The sequence below is a fragment of the Saimiri boliviensis genome, chromosome 12 (assembly GCF_048565385.1).
Source record: "Saimiri boliviensis isolate mSaiBol1 chromosome 12, mSaiBol1.pri, whole genome shotgun sequence".
Taxonomy (NCBI): Eukaryota; Metazoa; Chordata; class Mammalia; order Primates; family Cebidae; genus Saimiri; species Saimiri boliviensis.
In genome coordinates, this window is record NC_133460.1 from 55474691 (window position 1) to 55495054 (window position 20364).

At 40.4% G+C, this 20364-nt stretch overlaps 1 protein-coding gene across 4 annotated transcripts in view; it reads left to right on the top strand.

Moving 5' to 3' along the window:
- The window catches only part of LRMDA (leucine rich melanocyte differentiation associated), a 1103079-nt gene that overhangs the window by 871618 nt on the left and 211097 nt on the right, over nt 1–20364 (top strand). For all 4 annotated transcript variants that reach the window (XM_074382445.1, XM_074382447.1, XM_074382446.1 and 1 more), the window contains one exon: nt 6751–6835. In XM_074382445.1, the coding sequence (XP_074238546.1) occupies nt 6751–6835 (85 nt within the window). The remainder of the gene's footprint in view (nt 1–6750; nt 6836–20364) is intronic.

The following is a 20364-nucleotide window of genomic DNA, read 5'->3' on the forward strand; positions in this document are numbered from 1 at the left end:
CCACATAGTCGAGAAATACTAAGTCCTGTCGCACACTTTGCTCCTTTGTTTTCAATCACCTTTTTTTTCCCCCTCAACTCCAATTTTTCCTCCCGTCTCTTTTTCCATTTCTCCTCAATCTCTGATAGGACAGATTGAAAAATATCTGAGGAACTAAGCATTATTTCATATCAGCCGTTGTATATGAGTAGTGTTTTAATTTGTAAATATTGTAAATTATAAGAAATAACGGTATGTTAAATAAAGTTTACAACTCCAAGCATCCTTGATCACATTGCTAGCAAAAATTTATTTTTGAGGTGGTCTCTCTCTGTCACCCAGGCTGGAGTGCAATGGCGTGATCTCGGCTCACTGCAACCTTTGCCTCCTGGGTTCAAGCAATTCTCCTGTCTCAGCCTCCCGAGTAGCTGGGACTACTAAAATACAAAAATGAGCCAGGTGCCCACCACCACACCTGGCTAATTTTTGTATCTTTAATAGAGATGAGGTTTCACCATATTAGGTGGTTCTCAAACTCCTGACCTCAGGTGATCTACCTGCCTCGGTCTCCCAAAGTGCTGGGATTACAGGCATGAGTCACTGTGCTCGGACCAAAAATCTTTTGATCTTTACTTTGTAACTTCTCCCTATTCCAAACTTTATATCGTTAAAAACCACAACCTATATACTATTTTACTGTTTACTGTGTTCACTTAATATTACGTAATAGTATCTTTGCATATTTCTTTCTCCTTTGTACTTAGAGTTATATTGGGTTATTAAAAATGATCTTTTCCATAATGTCTAATATTTAGATGGTTTTATTTTTTCTTCTGTTATATAAGTGTCTGCTAAAAATATTTTGGAACCACTGCTCTAGATGATTTGTAAGATCTTTAACAACCCTTACACTCTGTGAGTGGCTTCGTTATGTAATAGCCCACAAAATGCCCAAGCCACAGCCCTTCCTTTCTTTTTTCCTTTCCTAGTTCTCCTCCCTCCCGCCTTTTGCTTTCCCTTTCCTGCCTTTCATAAATATTTGTGAACTACTACTCTGGGCCAGATGCCACTGGAGGCCCTGGCAGAACTGGGTCCCCTGTAGATCAGATAGAAACAAATGGGAAGCTCCAGGCCATTGCCTTCAGATCGCTTTCCTATTCCAGAGAGGCTTTTGACCCCGTCCTCTTCTCACCTGCTTCCGCAATGACCAGCTTCTCGCTTGAATTAACCTTCACCTCTCTCACTCAGCTTCGTCCTCAGCATTTGCCCAGACTCTGACCTTTTCTCCATTGGGATCTTTTCTTGGTCTCTTGGTTCCAGACTCACCCTCATCCCTGCTCTGTGTTTTATTTCCTCCCATTTTCTTGGCTGCTGGCTCTAGACAGGATATGGCTGTTCCTGCTTTCAAACCTGTTATTCAGACTTAATCTGTGTGTCAGTGACACCTTCTCTCCAGCTTTCTAGCTTTACTGAAAGGCATGGTACCTTAATCTGCGAGAGGGCTGGGAAGCCTCAGCCTTCTAGCTGCTGCTTTAGTTTCTCTAACTTAATCCTTGAGAAGATGGCAAGTCTTTACTTTCTGATTCTGGCAACTTGGCCCACGCTTTCATGTTGAATTACAATCGTGGTATGTAGTTTTATCTTTGACTTTAAAATGTTTTGCTCATTCAGTCATCATGTATTGACTTCCTCCTGTATTTCTGGCAGTATGTTGGGCACAGGGTTAATCATATAATTAATTTCAGAAATTTAATAAAGTTAATCCCCAAAGCTCTGTGTTAGTATGAATGAGAAATGAGTAAGTATGTAACTACTGCTAGAGGTGTTTAGATGTCATAATCAAGGTCAGAGACAACATTCTGTGATGATGCAGAATATGAGATTGTGAGGGACACGCTGAGTTGGTGGTTCTTCATAACCAGTATTAATCATAGTAAGTTTTTTTTTTTTTTTAATGAGCCAGGAATGCAACCAATGTTCTCTTTTTATTTTTCTTGGTATTCTCAGCAAAGGGCCTGGCATATAGTAGGTGGTTATTAAATACTTGATAAGTAAATGAGTGATGCTTTTTCTTATGAGAGAAAATAAATGTTTTTAGAAGAGTCAGCTTTATTCCATGGTTTCAGGGAATGAATTGTGATGAAAAGTGAAGATTGCTTTTGCTTGAAAGAGGCTGACATATTTCCCAGGCCCAGGATCACTTTCTGTGGTGTATGATTTAAGGGTGAGCGAGCATGCCAGAGCGCTCCACTTGAGCTGAGTGATGGGGAATGAGTTGTGGAGCTGTGGTCTTAGATGGTATTTTGTGAAAAATAGTGGGAGATTTATGGCTATTAAACAACTTTGTAGCTGCCCCCTTCTTGTTTCGAAGTCTGCCAAATCTCTCCTCCTGTGGTCTGTATCATGTTCTTTCATTGTATCCGTAACATTCAGAAATGTCCACCGGCCTGCAGTTTTTCATTGAATGCACCCATTGGAAAGGGGCTTGAATTTTACACATTTATCAGTTTCTGTAATCACCAAGTGAAACTTTCGCTTTGGAAGTCTGTTGCAGAATACACTGTGCATGCGTTGAATCTTTTCCAAGGAGGTTGCCACGTTCCACCTTCCTTCCTTCCATTATGGAAATTGCAGGGTGCAGTGTATTAGTGGCTATTACCTTTATTGATATGGGTTTTAAAAAGTATTAGTAACTCTTTGATTGTGAGCAGAAGAATCAAGTAACTTTCAGAATGCTTTGACATATCTTCAGCAGGACTTGTAAGGCCAGAATGAGTATTTCAAGACTTGGGGGGAAGGGGACATATATTTACCATCATCTGCTTTTACCTATTCTAGAGCTCACTCTCAGTAGCTCTAGAAGAAACAGAAATGGGACAGTTCATTACAAAAAGCCAATCAGAGATGGCATCAATCCATGTTGTACAAGTACTAGAGAACTGTTGGAGGAAATGTTCTCTCATTATGGGTTCATGTCAATATGGGACTGCGTGGATTGGAAAAGAAATAGGGCCTCCTGGTGTTTTTAAAAAATGTCAAGCTTAGGTCTGAGAAGTTTCAAAAACGTAGAAAAGTTTAAAAAGTCATGAACGCATGCAGAGATCATCCAGAATTTGTGGTTGCTAATATTTTGATGTTTCTAAGTCTTCTTTAAACGAAAAAAAGAACATCACATGTAAAGCTGAAGTTCTCTTCCCCCAATATCCCACCAACCCCAGACCTACTACACTGCCCTTTGGCCGAAGCAACTGTTCTAATGAATTTAGTGTATGTTTTTTATAATGTTTAGATGTTTCCATACATACATGAGATCAATAAACTTTATATTTCCATAAATATTATGTTTATCATTTTGCAACTTGCATTTTCACTCTGTATTACATTTTTAGACCTGTTCAAAGTGGGATATAGAGATCAGGTTTGTTTTTCTTAAATACTGAATATTATTATTCTATCTTATTGATATACAGCATTTTATTTTCCTCATCGGTAGACATTTGAGTTAATTCCAATTTCTTCTAAATAATGCTGCAGTAAACAGTTTTATGTCTCAACTTGCAGACCTGTGTAGGATTTTCCATAGAGTTACATATTCAAAGTGAAATTGCTGCACCAGTTTTCAATTTTATTAGATATTGCTAAATGACACTTCAAAGTAGTTGAACCAGTGTACATTCCCACTAGCAAGGAATGAGTTGATAATATCTTTTTCCTTTGTTCTCACTAACACTTGCCATTGTGAGACTTAAAAGTTTGCCAGTATGATGAGTGGAAAAATCATATCTTGTTTTAATTTGTATTGCCCTTCATCCTAGGAAATTTCAGCAACTTCTCTTATGTTTATTGACTGTTCAGGTTTTCTCATCTTTGAATTTCCGGACATTTCCTTTGTCTGTTTTTCTATTATATTTTCTATTGATTTAAAGACATTCTTTTTTATTTTTGGATACTAATTATTTATTGCAGATGTGCAAATATGTCCTAAGAGGAGAATTTAAAAATTAAAATATAAAACTCTAATTCCTTGCCATAGGCATTTAGAAAAGACAGCAAGGGCCAGGTGCAGTGGCTCATGCTTGTAATCCCAATAGTTTTGGAGGCTGAGGCAGGTGGATCACCTGAGACCAGGAGTTTGAGACCACCCTCTGCAACATGGTAAAACCCCATTTCGACTAAAAATGCAAAAATTAGCTGGACGTGGTGGCACGTGCCTGTAATCCCAGCTACTCGGGAGGCTGAGGCATGAGAATTGCTTAACAGGGAGGCAGAAGTTGCAGTGAGTTGAGATTGTGCCTCTGCACTCCAGCCTGGGCACAGAGTGAGATTCTGTCTCAACAGCAACAACAACAAATTTGCCAGTGATTCAAAACTGGAGAGTATTTATAGTCCTGAAGATTCAGATTTACTCATTAATTTGCTTATTCTCATTTTAGGTGGATCTTTTAATCCAGGTAAAAGAAAATATTATTTAAATTTTCCATTACTGCATTCTCAATATACGATAGGTATACCACCTCAATTTCAAGGTGAGTTCTTTTTTCTTTGGAAGATAGAGTACAAATTTAAGGCATTTTCTTGTCCACTTATTTCACATAATTGTGTCTTTCTGAATCGTGCTTCTAATCCTAAGGTTCAGAGAACCAGTGTGAATATCACTGTTGACAGGATCATGTGGACTTCATTTTGAGAAAAGCCACGTCAAAAAGCTGGCAGTTGGAACCCTGATTTGTAGTTGTTTTCCCAGACATCCAGCCATAGAAGTCCCATCAAAAGGCATAGTTTGCAAAATCATTCTTTGCTGGGATTATTTTTCATGATGTGAGTTTATCAACGGACACTGAGCAGGAAAGTAATTAAGTGCTGGTCATAGAATGATGACTGCAAAACAGCAGAAGCCACACCATTTTTGCTCTACCTGCAATACAAAACACAGCCAAATACCTCTTTTACGCTTGGCTACAGGATTCTAATGTGTAGCACAGTCAGAGGTGTTTCCTGAAAGGTAGGATTTGTTCCAGTCATTGTAGGAAAAAGCTGTTATCAAATTGTCAACAGCCCAAATCGAGATTAAAAGTTCTAAGAAATATCACAACACAAACTAAAATGCATATTGATTTTTTTTTTTTCCCTGCAATGAGTTGGAGCAGACATATTGACGACTATGGCCTCCTGTGGAGGAAGTGTGGTAGATCTAGGGACGATGACCCCTGTACCCTCACCCCATATGTCCTGCCTCAAGCATTAAATAGATGCCGTATTTAGGACACTGTCATCATGTTTCATTCATTATATAGAAATTACAGGAGACCTTGAATACCCAATAGAGAGACACTTGGTGACTGTAGTATTTGATTTTTTAAATCTAATTTTGGACTCCACATTCTTGGAATGTGCTAAAAAGTAGAAAAGTCTTACCTACTTCAAAACATGTTTTTCTTGGTGGCCAAACTTTTATTTTTCTGGACCCAATAGCCTTGGATCCAAATTTAAACACCATATATTTGCCTTGTTGCTGGAGTGAAGCAATGCTACCTGAAAACTGTTTCTACCTAGGGACAGAGCTTCTGATTTTGCTCCAGTCACCCTCTTGCTATAAGTCTCCACTGAAAGCCGCTTAGTCAAACGTCGCAAATGTCAGAAATGAAATTTAAAGGGGTTTTCTAGCAAGTAGGTCTAATCTCCTACTTAGTTTTGATTCCCATAATATAGGTAATCTCTTTGGAGAAAAGGCCTGCTTTTAGGAGGGCAAATATATCCCATAGAATGTATTTCCTGCTCCGGAAAGAAAAATGTTGTATTAATGAAATTTACTTTTTCATGAAGCTTGGAAAGATTGTAAGCTTCAGATTTTGATCCTAGCAGATGTTCTTGTTGGGATATTAAAAAAAAAAAGGGTGCATTTGATTTGGAAACGTTATTTAAGAGTTGCTTCTTGCTACTAGCAACCACATTGTGAGTGTGGCATACTGGCCATTGGTTCTGAGTGATAGCTGACCCCAAGCTGAAATACTTTCTTCTGGCTTAACTCACAATCACGTTGGGTTCTGAAGAGTGAGCCTTAGCCGCCTGTGCCATCTCAGACACAGTTCTATAGTTAAAGAGTGGTCGGCAGACAGTGAAAAAGTATCATCTTAGATGTATCTTATGTTATTTTCTTTTAGGCCTTGGAGTGACAAATTTGTTGATAACTGCTACATCCCAAATCCAAATTTCAGACATATTTCTCATTGCTGTTGTTAAACTGAGCCAGAATCCCCAACGCACAGCGCAAGACAATTTATATCCTTTCCTATGCTGACTTCATTCTGTCCAGTCTTTCAAGTCCCTGAGCTCGTAGAGGTCAGCTCTGGTTTTTCCCATTTATCCTGGGGGCAGAGCCTAGCCCCTTCACTAATTAACATAGAAATCTGCCCACATCCAGCATTTACTTTGTAGGAATCACTGGGTAAAGGCCTGGGAGAAGTCTAGGTCTCTAACTTTTCCTGTCTTCCAGCCGCTCTCTTTTTCTTCCTCCTCCTCCTCTCATTTCAGTACATAAACAAACTGCCCTCTTTCCTCAGAGCTATTCCACATGTACTAAGGCCCCTCAAAGCTTTGGATCTTACCCAACACTTACCAGAATATTATCTCAACAAAAACAACTCTTGCTTCCTAAGAAGTATCTTGGTGAATAAAAATTTCTCCAAGCTCAGATCCCAAAGAGACAGGTCTGGTAAATGAGGGGTTTGGTATTTGGTGTTGCTTCATGTTGACTTTGCTTTTGTCACACAGGTTTCCAGTGAGGACACTGCCAGCTCCCCTGAGTGCCACTACACGCCCTTGCCTTCTGCTTCCAGGGAACTCACCAGTCACCGAGGTTGGAACTCAGCTTTTTATTGCTCTCAGTGGGTGCAGGGAGGGACACTTGGCTGTGCAGAGCTCTGGTTCATTACTGCTGCCTCAGCACTTTAGAAAGAACACAGTGCTTTTTAAGTCCTTGATGAGAAAACCATACCTGTCACACGTAGTGATTTTAACCCGTATTAAACAGAATTTAGTGGCATTCTACCCGGGAGGCAAATAAATCTATGATATAATATAATTTTATAATTTTTTTTTTTCTTTAAAGAGATTAGAGTACTTTGAAATTACCAAGGAGATGTTAACTTCAGTATTAGTGATGGGAAGAAATTGGGAAACTCACTAGTATTTGTAAAAGTATCATTGTTTGAGAATATAACAATTGACATATGTAATTTTAAAATGAATGAACTCTACATTATAACTAAAAGGAATTCTAATTTCCCTGGCAACACTGAGAGAATCCATGTGCGGTTTTTGCTGAATTCTCTTGTTCTCAAAACATTAATTTTGTTTACTCAGTTTTTCCAAAGCCTTGAATGTCTGCTGCCATCTCTAGAGTCTTCAGCTTCAAAAGCAGACAGTATGCTGACATGAAATATCACTTGAAAATGTCTCATCCCTAAGCTGGCTGTTTGAAATATTGTTTCCCCAAGAAGGAAATTCCACTTACACATGTAAAGGGGAAACTGAACAGGGACTATCCCAGCAGTACTGCAGGATGTGCAGGTGGAAGAACAGGCTGTGGAGATGCTCAGAAAGCAGTGAATCTGACCCTCCGAGTCACCATCTGGGCTCTGGGCAAATGGGATACTTGTATTTGGCAGGAAAAGAACAAGAGAGTAGGGCAGGATTTCCGGTGTCTGTGGCTCGGACCTGTGTTGCCTGTTTGGTGTCTGGGCATCAATAGAACTTTTCTACATTTAAATATGCCTTAGTTAATTTTGTAAAAAAATCAATTTTGCTCAAAGTCAGGGAAATAAGCAGCTGCCAACCTGCTATGTTTTAGGAGCATGAACAGGTCTCTCTCACTGGATGTCCTTTTGAAGGTCTTGAGCATATTTCCCTTTGGAGACTGTTTCTGGGGAATTTCCCTAAAATAACACCACATCTAGATGGAGCAACAAATTAACCCTTAAATTAGCATCATATCCTCATGTGTTTATTTATTTGTATTTGAATAGGGGTTTCTTGTATTTGAATAAGGGTAATTTTACTTCATAGTCTATTGAATAAGTTTCATAGAAACCGAAGTCTCAGGAACATCACAGCCACTTGTAAAGTTTATCTGGCCATGAAATTGAGATTTCACAATGGGGAGATATGATCAGATAAATGATAATCATCAGGAATAGGGCAAATATCATCTGTCATTTTTAACAGTAATATAAGGATCCTGAGACTTGAAGAAAGGAAGTATAAAGCAATATCGTTTTAAAGTATTTGGAATAACATTTGGAATATGGAAAAATGCCTAAAATAGTTAGAGTTCACATAAGTGCTATTGGATGACATCAGGGCCTAACCTCAATGAGAGAAATGTAAAAACGTTATTTAAAGGGAGCCAACAACAGATGTCTCCGTTTTACTGAAGAAAATCCCTGCGCGTTTGACACATTGGCTGCCCAATCAGTGCAGACGTGGTTGTTGAGAAAAGCAACTCCGCATCATAAAATGCTGTTCTTTGGGCTGATGGCCATAAGGAGACCAATAAAGAGAGGACCAAAGAAGTTCATCAAAGCTGGGTTATTGTTGGACTGATGTACATAGGAGAAAGGTGAGACTCATATATTTGAGCTTGGCATAAACCAATTTGGCTTGAACCAACTTGGCTTTCTCCAAATGGGAAAGCTATTATTTTTTGGCACTAAAATGAAACCACTTAAGACTGTCTCATTTTTTAAAAAATATTTAAGGTAATTATTTTAAGTTTCTGATTATATAAATCATGAAACTATTTGTCATTTGTTAATACCTTCATGCAAACAACTTGCAAACATTTATGCACAAGAGGGCCTTTCACGGTGTGAGGACATATCACCTCAATTCTTTCCCGACGGAAATCCCCCATGGTGTCTGAAACTTTTGTCTATAAAATCCTCACTGGAAGTTCTATTTGCAAATAATTTTTTATTCATCCAGCTCCCAATCTCTTTTCCTTCCACACCAACAACTACAAAAACTGGCGGGCAGTAGTTCATGTGCAAATTGCTATTTTTCTGGACATGCCATTTTCCCTTTACTTGTCCTTTTATGTAACTTCCAATGTCGAGTATGATAGGCCCAAGATTTGTGTCCTAGAAACTGTAGATTCAAATGCAAAGGAATTCTGGGCTTAGAATACTGATCAGGAGACCTGGGACTCAATTTTTCCATCTGTAACTTGTAGATAATCCACACGCCACAGTAATTAGTAACATGCAGTGCTTTGCTTCCTGCATGAAGCTTTTACTGACCTGAGTTTGGTTGATTTTCTCCTTTCTATAGGTATTAATGATATTTGTTTCTATCTTCTTGGAGCAGTTGTTCATATTCTGCTTTGTATGATAGAGGTCAGGTTATGTGTGCCTTAAACTCCTCACAAATGAATACTCCCTGAGAGGCAGCAGTAAGTCCAGTTCATCATCTTTCTGTTTTTCTTTTTTGAGACAGCCTCATCCTGTCACTCAGGGTGGAGTGTAATGGCACAATCTTGGCTCACTGCAACCTCTGCCTTCTGGGTTCAAGTGATTCTCCTGCCTCAGCCTCCCAAGTAGCTGGGACTATAGTCATGTGCCACCATGCCCAGCTAATTTTTGTATTTTTTTTTAGTAGAGATGGGGTTTCACCATGTTGGCCAGGATGGTCTCGATCTCTTGACCTCATGATCTGCCCACCTCAGCTTCCCAAGGTGCTGGGATTACAGGTGTGAGCCACCACGCCCAGCTTCATTTTCTTTTTGACATCACTGACTCTATTCTTCAGGTATCAGCTTAAATATAACTCCAAAGGAAACTCCTCTGATCCCCGTACACTGTTATATTAGGCCAGTGTTCCCCTTTCAGGGATTATCTTCCTAGATAGGCCATAAACTGATGTGAAGAGTGGATGAGATTACATATGTTCACCACTTTATCTGCAATGCCTGGCACAGGACTTCCTACCTAAAGAAGCTTCATATGTATTTTTCAGTAAAAGCTGAGTAATAGAAACCCAGGGGAAGGGTGAGTAATTTACCTCTGCATGGTAACTTGATTGCAGGCGAGAAAGAAGACTCTGCTTCCTTTGGGGGTGGACACATTAAAGGGAAAGGTCTAGCTGTATGGACCTCGGAACTCAATTCTGTTGCTTTCATAAACCCAGACCATCAGGGATGGATGTCATATGTGTTGATTCATTGCCAGAGAACATTTAGTCACAAAGCCTAACTTCTAAATAGTTGATTATTCTAATGTTTCAAGCACTGGTGGTTTGATGGTAAGGAAGGGAATAGGATCAATTGAAGCAACTGATGGAATTATTTTACTAGAACAGAAAATCTCAAGGAAGGGGTCAGGCTCTCAGTAATATATGGATTGTGGTACACACATGGATTTAGAATGGTCCACCTGAATTCTCTCTGAGAACACTGCCCTGGGTTGTGGAGCATATCTTTGGAATGAGGAGGACATGGAATGTGTCAGTAATCTCATTTGTTCCCTAGTGGCAATCTACGTATTGTGTCCTTGGCGGTGTTCATGTTATGTGAAGCGCTAAAATATTTGTTGGAGAAATGTCTCTTTAAATATGTGACAAGTACAGGACATGCCCCAGCATGCCAGATATTGCCATTCTTCATCTGGTAGCTGTTAGAAGAAGAATTCACATCTGCAGCGGACATTGTGTCTTTTGGGGAAAACATATCTATTTAGAATGTAAACTATATCATCCTCAGGACAACCCTGTAAAGTGGGGAGGGCAAATATTATTCCCATCACACAGAGGGAGACATCAAGAATTGCTGGGGACAATGGAGCAACTCAACAACAGGCAAGGGAAACAAAATCAAAGCCCTGTGCCCTAATTCTCAAGTCACCCCTGACCTTTGTCCTTCACCCAGTGTGTATGAAGCAAGTGTAGGTAGAATTAACTGTGGCCTTGAGCTGGAAGGAAGAGGAAAAAAAGTAGAGGGAGAGACATGGCCTGGAAGTGTTCATCACTGAGATGAGTTTCCAAAGCCTGTGCTAAGGCTGCCAGGAGCTACAGCATCCTACTTGCCTGCTTCTGTCAGAAGAATTGTATTACTCCCGCCCTGCCATTCTTTATTTTTAAATTACACAACAATAAAATCGGGAGCAGAGAAAGTTTGAAAACAAAACAAAACAAGAGAGAATGCTCCATGTCAGTCTGGATTCAGACAGGGAAAATAGAAGGCACTCTGTGTGTTCCAAACATGAAGAGTTTTATTGGAAGGAATTAGAGGTGGTGCCTCCACCCAGAATCTCAACCTCAGCTCTGAGCTGGTGTTTCTCAGGAGCTTGTTGGAAAGTGCTGTAGATCACAGGAACACTTGGGTGTCTTTCACGGACTTTCTCTATCTGAAGCACCTGTGTGGGGATTCTCATGCTCACCTGGAGGCTGTTTCAGTCATTGTGGTTATCCATGCATTACCCTGCTCCTCCTCCTCCCTAGATTTCCAAATCATACTGCAGTACTTCTCTGTGGCCAACTCTAACCTAGGCTGATTCACGGAAGGGGATTCTGGGCTATGCAGTTTTTAGTTCTCCCTCTGATCTACAGAGAAAACCTTAGAAGAAAGCAATGGTGGCAATGTTTAAACAGATAATCCCCCACATCTACCATAACCCTGCCTTGCCAATAGCTATCATGTGGAGGATCCCATGTCAACTTGCTTGCATACACATTTTGTGAGATAATTGCCTAGTGAATGTCCCTGAATTATTTATTTCCTGATGCTTATACTGTAGTCTTGAAGATGTGCCATAGTTAGCTCGCCGTATTAAACATTGGTCTTGAAATGTATAAAAGAAAGAAAGAAAAAAAAAAGAAGAGGAAATTTGCTGTGAAACTTGTTTAGAGATGATAACCTCTCCTTTGACTATTGTTGGCAATCTTGTCGTTAATTTTATTGACACAGTTGTTAGGTACTCATATTCCTCTCCAACAAGGGGCTTGGTCTATTTGTGTTTGAAATTGATTGCTGGGACTGTCACAAAGTAATTTATACAGCAACTTATCATAATTAGTTATCGTTTGCAGTTTCCTTAATGTGAGTTGCATTTTATGCTTAGCGATTGATTTTTCTGTATATCTCCATGAAGCAGCTCAATGTGTGCCATCCAAAAAAGAAAAAAAAACAGAAAGAAAAACTGTGGGTTTTTCTTTATTATTTAAAACATTTTTAGCCTGAGATATCATAAAATACATTTCCACAGAAGCCATAAATACAGAGTGCTTTGCTTCAACTCATTAAATCAGCCAAAGCAAAAGTGAATAAAAGGAAATTTAAGTGTCTGTATGTGAAGAGGTAGCAGTGTAGGCAAAGATGTCTGGGATGTGGAGATGTTAGCCAGAAAAACTTCTTGCCAACAAGCAAAATGCTTTCAGGAGGGTTCAAGGGAAGTTACTTGATGACTCACCTATCGCTCACAACTTGTTTTCGGCTTATGGGATTTGGAGGTGCAGAGGCAGAATGATGAGATACCTTTCCTCATCCATTACAAGGGTCACAGCCTATAACAAAAGACAGGTTAACAAGAGAAAAGGATAAGAAATGAAAGTTTTCTGAGATGGGGTGGCCTTCAGAAATGAAGGCCGAAAGACCCAGGGAAAACTGTTTTTACGCTTATGTTGATGAAGCATGGGCAGCTGTGTAGAAACATGATTAGACAAAGAATACGATCTAATGGTAATAGATTGAGGAGAAACCCAGCAGGGGCCTGTCTGTGCACATTCTTCTTGGACTCTCTATGTAGCATTCCTTCTTCTGGTTATAGAACAGAACCCTCTGGATCAATTGAAGTAACTGATGGAATTATTTTAGAATTCTGGTTATAGAACAGGACCTTCTGGATCTGTTCCTTCTGGTTATAGAACAGTAACTTCTGGTTATAGAACAGAACCCTCTGGATCATTTGAAGTAACTGATGAAAGATCCCTCTGGAATGAGGGTCTTCAAAGAAGAAGAGAGTGTGACCTTTCTAGGTTTTATGGCTGGTTTTAGGGGACAGGATTCTAGTTTCAATGACCTGACTTAGGGAAGAGGAATTCTGGTGTCTATAACTGACTTCAGGGGAGAGACAGAGGGTCTCTGGGACAGGGGGTAAGAAAGGCCAGAGAGACCTTGCATCTCAGGCCCTTCCAGTGTCTTTTGTTTCAAATCACTCAACGCCAAGGTGCCGCAACTTGGGGTATTGTGTTCTGAGCCCTGTCAGAGGAGTATGTCTCTTTTAGCCAACTTTTAGTTTTTCATTTTTAGATTTCTACTATCTTACTATGTCAACTACAGGGAATGTGAAAGCTAAGTAGGTCTGAGCATTATAAACAAAATCTACAGAAAAAAATAGCAAGGACTCAAGAAAATAGGTGCATTTATTTAGGGCAATTTAATGGCTCAGAATCAAGGAATCTTTTTCCTACTGCCTCTTGGTTCTCAATGACCATTTAACAAGATGGGATGGGACTGGGTGAGGTAGTTTACTCCTGTAAGTCCAGCACTTTGGTAGGCTGAGGCAGGTGGATCACTTGAGGTCAGGAGTTTGAGATGAGCCTGGCCAACATGACAAAACCCCGTCTATACTAAAAATACAAAAATTAGCTGGGTGCGGTGGCAGGCAGCTATAATCCCAGTTACTTGGAAGACTGAGACAGGAGAATCACTTGAACCTTAGGAGGTGGAGGTTGCAGTGAGCTGAGATCGTGCCATTGCACTCCAGCGTAGGCAACCGAGTGAGACTCGTTTCAAACAAAACAAACAAAAATATGGGATGAACAACCTTATGATTCTGGCAACTTTGCAAGGGAGGTCTTACCTAAGGTCAAACCTTATGACTAAGAAAGCCTGCTTATATATTGCCTTCTGTCTTCCAGAATATTTTGATTAGTCTTTCAAGAGAGCTAAGCATCAAATAGTTTCTCAAAAAATTGTCACTGAGTCATTGAAGGATCACAGAAGCACGACAGATCCAAATTTCCCCCATGGATAATGTATTGAAAAGGAGCAAAAGGATAGAGAAAGAGAAAAGAAAAAATAAAAAGCCTCCGCAGAGACAAGGACATGTTTTTGTCCAGGGGTCCTGTCAAATAAGAGCACAGCCTTGGCTTGTGGCTTTTAGACTTCTTGCCATCACTGTGCCTTGACTCTGGGGGAAAAGTGTGTTGGTTCCTTGTGCAGAACTATTATTAGCCTTTGCTAATTATGTAAAATGATTTCCTTTGATGACATTTTCAACAGAACTCATTACTTTAGTTTTCTTTCCTTCATAATGCTTTTATGGGCTTATAATTTTGGCGGAATTCTCAGATGCTGAGAGATGCTAAAGTTTCCTTTATTTAAGCGAGGTGACTAGTGATTTGACAGTAGTGCTTGACAGGTTTATTTTATCTGCATGGCAGTGGGAGTCTATTTTCAGTGTGTGCACTCTGTTCCAAAGTAAAAGGACTTTACTAAGTGCTGAATAAATTGTACTTCCCTCTGATTCTAGACCTTGCTGAAATGGCTTAAAAACTCCGGTCTGGGTCATCAAATTCATCTCCCTGCTACTTTGCAGGGTCAATAGCTTCACTCTGTACGGAGCCGGGCTGGGTGGATTGGAATGGAGGGTAGTGTAGATTAAAACTTCCGCATATATATAGATAGATGTGCGTGTGTGCACTCGCTGTCTGGGAGGGTGGCAGTGATGGAAGAGCAAGCCAAGTGGAATCTGAAGACGGATGAATCCGTTAGACTATTACCAAGACTGGCATGGAGTTTAGCCAGGAACTTTAAGCAACCTCGTTTAAGCATTTAAAATCCATAGGGGTCCATTCCCTCTCCCTTTTCTCCAAGGATAATTTTTCATTCGCAGTCTCTGAGATTGCTTTATTTCTATTCTCTGGACAGAATTGTGGTATACTCATAGACATAGAAGGGCTACGAATCTGGATTTTCTCTCTCAGAAGCAAAGCAAGGAGGGAAAAATGGATTTTACTTTTCCCCTGCCTCTCAAATAGTAGCAAACCCTACTTCTGTAAAATGAGAGGTCAGAAAGACAGCTCTTCCCCCAACAGACAGTCCCAATAAAAAATGATAGTAAAACCATGGTCCCTTTATCTTTAAAAATGGAAGCCTAGAATGTTCAGGGTAGAAGGTTCTAAATGTGCTTATGTTTTAGAGTCCTGGGCTGTTTCTTCCTCCTTTTTATGAGAAAAAAGTATGACATGGTCAGTAAGACAAAGTTTGCTGTGAGCACAGTCATTCGAGAATCTCTCCAACATGTCTTTATTTAGTACATACTGTGTACCAAGTGTATTGTTAGGATTTGTGGAGAACTCAGAAACAGAGAATATTGTCTCTAACTTCCAGGAATTTGTTTTGATTGAGGAGATCCCAAAAATGAAGTAATACCAACCGAGCAAGATGTTATATATTACATAAATAAGAGCTTTATTAGTTGGTAAAAGCTGCAAGTGCTATCCATGTTTAGAAAAGATAAGATGCAATATAGGTGAGACTCTTCAGGCGTGGCTCTTTGGAGGATGCTGGCTTTGAGCTTTGAGGAACACGTTAAGTGGAGGGCAAAAGAAGAGTATTCCAGAAAGATAAATGGGTAAAGATAAAGCACAAGGGCAAGAACGGGTAGAACTGACAAGAAAAAGGGACCCTGTTTTGAAAAGGTCAGAAATAAGGTTCCTTTTATAGGACAGGTCCATATTAGGGCAGACCTTGGACAGACAGAAGGGTTTATATTTGATTTAAAACCATGCTGTAGGATTATTAACCTGCAAGCAGTACGCAGGGGTAACTGGAAAGGAGACAACCTAGGCTCAAGGAGGCCATGGTGGAATGGGATTGGAGGAAGATCGTTTCAAGTCTTAGAAGCCTTAGATTTCCAGATAACCAGGTTCTGTGTCCGTAGACTGTGATGCCTCCAAGAGTACGTTTCTAGCAAAGGTAATTTAGAAAACAACTTGGTAACAGATGGGGAAGACAGCTGGGGCTAGGGTAGATACTGCCAGTAGAGTAGGAGTCAGGGCCATGCACAGGGAACCTTATGGCCACTATGGAGTTGCTGTTTGAAGTTGCTGATTGTTTTGGTCATGAGGGCTCAGGCATCAGAGAAAATGGACAGTCAGTGTTTTTCCTCTGCGTGTTATTCAGAATATTTCTGATGTTGGCTTTTGAAACTAAAACACAGGGCCCAGCATAATGTTGAAATAATCCAACATTCGATGACCAAGGCCTGTAGTGGCTGGCTGGCTGGAGGGATTAAGGGAAGGAATATGAAAAACAGTCTGTTGCAAACACAATAGACTGAATGCTGATGATATTGCAGGGTAGAGAGACGCAGAGGACCAGAAAGCTGTAAGGAAGCCAGCATGGTGTGTGGGAGGCTATGGTCTCTGCCTGTTGCCCCTTTCTCTGTGCATCCCCGTCACAGGATTCTCTCCTCCCATTCGTGCATGAACTCTAATCTGGCCTGTTAAATGGAAGACCGGTGGGGTTAATGTAGTGGAGCTCGTGGCAGCAGGAATAAACATGCAGAAAGCAGGCAGAGCAGCCACAAACATTTGTTCTCATTCTAGTCTTTGGCTTAAAGATGAGAGTTTCATTCTCTTCAAAACTCTTAAGTGCCCAGGATGTTTTATTTCTGAATCTTGGGCTTCTAGAAGGAGAGAGAGTTGAAGCCAGTGCTTTTGGTCTAAATTGTTCTGCCATGAGCTCTGCCCAATATTAACTTCCCAGTCCCAGTTCTTCTGACTCTTTTTTATTTCCCTGTTTCTTGTAGAAAACTTTACCTCTGCCCCAGGTTTTTCCTCATGTAGTGATTTTACAACCTTTTTTGGAACAAATAAACAAACATCTGGAATCATGTGGTACATTTAATTAAAAAGTTTGCATTTGGCCAGAAATGGTAAAATCATGACAAATGGCCTGTCGGTGAGCTCAAGAAGGCCAAATGATGACGTTGTTGGCTCCAAACAGACTGAAATTGAGGGAGGTGAACACCTGCTCAGCTCCGCCTGCTGTCCTCTAGCTTCCTCCTCCAGCCATTAATATTTACTGCAGTTTCTTTATCCATTCTAATGAAATTTTTTTGGTTGGGGCTGGTCTGGGGAGAGGGCTGTTACTTTTCCAATAACCTTGGATTTGTTGCAATGTGTGTACTTTATAAAGGGTGTGGTATTGGGCTTTTTGGGCTTTTCATTTCCCTTGCTCAGAAATCCATATGTTTCAGGTCACTGCAGGGGCCTGTTTCTGTTTCTTCCATCAGTCACTCAACATGGTTTTCATGAGAGCCCCTAACATGTAGAATCCTTTACCAGGGCATGTAGGAGATGCAAAAGAAGCTGTGGGCTCTACCTTCAGGAGTCCTACAGTCTAAATTGGAGACAAGGTCCTATGCATAGAAAGCAGAGGCCAAGCTAGATGGAAGAGTGCAGAGAAGGGAGGGATCTGTGAAGAAAGGAAGATTGTGAGGTGGCTTGGATGAAGGTGAGAACTGAGTTGACAAGAACTTTCCCTGGGCGAGTTCCAAGTGTGAAAGAGAATTTAGGGAGAGTCGTGTAGTTCTTGTCTCGTTTCTGGTCATAATCTAGGTGAAAGTAGGGGGTTGATAAATTTAAAGCAAGAGTTGGATATGGTTATTCTGCATTTCTGATTAGCTTCTGCTCTGCAAGACATAGCTAGGGTGAAGTAAAATTTAAGTATTGTTTGCAAAGTAGGATACAATGTTAAGATGATCTGGCTTTGCAGAGTGTCGTGCTCTCATATGTCTCCCACATGAGGATTTATACTGAAGATGACATTATTCTTAGGACAAAGTGAGTTTTTCTTGTTGTACAGAATTGAAGGGAAGTGGCCAGGGACTGAAAATATAGTGAGCACCATTTAGGTTAGATCCAAGGAAAGTATGAACCCGCAGGTATCTGAGACAACTCTCACAATAAATCTAGAAAGTTTATTTTGCCACGATTAAGGATACACCTGTGACCCAGTCTCAGGAGATCCTAATGACATGTGCCCAAGGTGGTCTGGGCATGGCATGTTTTTGTATATTTTAGGAAGACGTGCAACATCAATCAAATACATTTAAGATATACATTGGTTGGGTTCAGAAAGGCAGACAACTTGAAGTGGGGCAGGGGGTGGGGATTCTAGGTTATAGGTAGATTTAAAATTTTTCTGATTAGTAATTGGTTGAAAGGGGTATTATTAATAGAAAAGAATATCTGGGTTACTGAAGAGGTTGTGGAAACCAAGGTATTATCATACAGATGGAGCCTACAGGTAGCAAGCTTCAGAGAGAATGTATTCTAAATATTTCTTATCAGGCTTAAGGTCTATGTTGATGTTAAATGCTGGTTGACTTTTCCTGAATTCCAAAAGGGAGGAGGGCATAATGGGGCATGTCCTACCCACCCCCTGCTTTCCATCATGGCCTGAACCAGTTTTTCAGGTTAACTTTGGAGTGCCCTAGCTAACAGGAGGGAGTCTATTAAGGTAGTTGAGGGAGCCTTCGAGTTTTATTTTTGATTTACAGAAGGATCAGTATTTTTTTTTTTTTTTTGAACTCAGGTGTGGATTGGCAAGGGAGATAGAGAAATCCCATTCCCCAAGGCCTTTTACTAAAGGCTATGCTTATCTGTCTTTGAGGGTAGCCTGAAGAAAGTGAAATGAAACTTAAACAATTTTCAAATCCTGCCGGGATGTGATCCTGGGTTCTCTATGTCAATGCTGGTTCAGCTTTTTCATAAAATGAAATCAAGGTTCCACCTTGACCCCTCTGGACTTGTGCAAGCACAGGGAGATATAAGATCATGCTGGATGGAGCACAGTTTCAGTGTTGCCAGAGGAGTTCTTAGTCCTCAGCTCTTTATTATTCTTGTGCATCTGTTTCCTTAAATACTCTCTGCAGAAGCATTAGCATGAAAATAAAAGAGTACAGCAACTTGGAATTTTCCATTTGTAGCTTCCTTAGTCTGTGGGGTCAAAGTTCTGTCCTCAGGGATGCTAATGCAAACTCTGTGTGCTGTTCCAGGGCAAATGTTTCTCAACTAAATGACAGGAGGGGGTGGGGAGCCAGGGAAATAATGCAATGCTAATTCCCAAACACAGACTGCCCAGAGGTCCCAATTTAAATTGCTGCTCTCCCAACTCCATTCCCACCCTCCCCCAAAGGAAAAAAAAATATCCTGTGTTGTTAGGACAGACATCTGTGTGAGAGCAATAAAGCAATCTTCTCCCTTGTGGATTAGCTCTTTATTCCTTTATTTATCTTGCTATACCTCATCAGTTTATCCTAAATCAAGGAGAGTCAAAGAGGATAAGATGCAGTCCCTTTTTTGTTTTTGATTAAGGAAACCCATGCAACCATTCTCCTCCCCGAATTTCTTTTCTCAAGAGAGAGCTTTCCTTGTTATGTCTAATTTCTCCTTTTTTTTTTTTTTAATCTGCCTCCTTGGAATCTCTTTGGAACTTTTACTTCATATAATGTTCAAATCATAATGAAACTTCTCCAGAGACAGGTTAGATAGGGCAGTGTGTGTTGGCATGTCCGCATGACTCTAAAGCACAGAGGGAACTATGACAGCAGACTGAACATATTCCACAGCCTCCTTTTCTTCTTCCACACTTCTGGAAATTTATTAATTCATTCAAGTGATATCTACGAAGCATGCTCTATGTATCAAGCCCTGTTCAAAGCATTAGAGATAGAGCTGTGCATAAAGTAGGCAAATATTTCTGCCTTCAAAGAGCTTATGTTCTAGTCAGAGAGAGGATCTAAAACTAGAATACAAGGAGAGAGGATCTGTAAGTAAGACAAAAATACAAGTACCACCTAGTATATCAGTATTAAGATGAATACAAAAGCAGGCACAGGGCATGAGGGGAGTGTGTTTTGGTAACTTGAGATCTACTAGCCAGAGAAGTCACCACTGAGATGATGCTGGAGTAAAGACCTGGGGAGGGGGAGGCATGGAGCCCTGACAGTGTCTGAGAGAAAAGTGGTCCAGGCTGAGGAAGGAGCAAATGTGACGTCCTGAGGTGAGCGTGTGCTCCTGGCGTACATGAAGTACAACCGAGAGGCCAGTGTGGTTGGGGTGAGTAATTTAGGGGGAGAGTGGTCGATGAAGCCAGAACATACCAGGGGCTAGAACTTGTAGCCCATTGTTAAATGTTAAACTCAGGAACATTACATTTTTGAAGAATTTATTTGAGCAGATGGTGATTCATGAATCAGGCGGCACTAGACAGCACATGGTTCAGGGCTCCACCAAGGGGTTGTGAGGGGATATTTTTTATAAGGTGTTTTTAGAAGCCAAGACAAAGAAATTGTTTGATTGGTTAAAGTGGAAAGTCCCAGT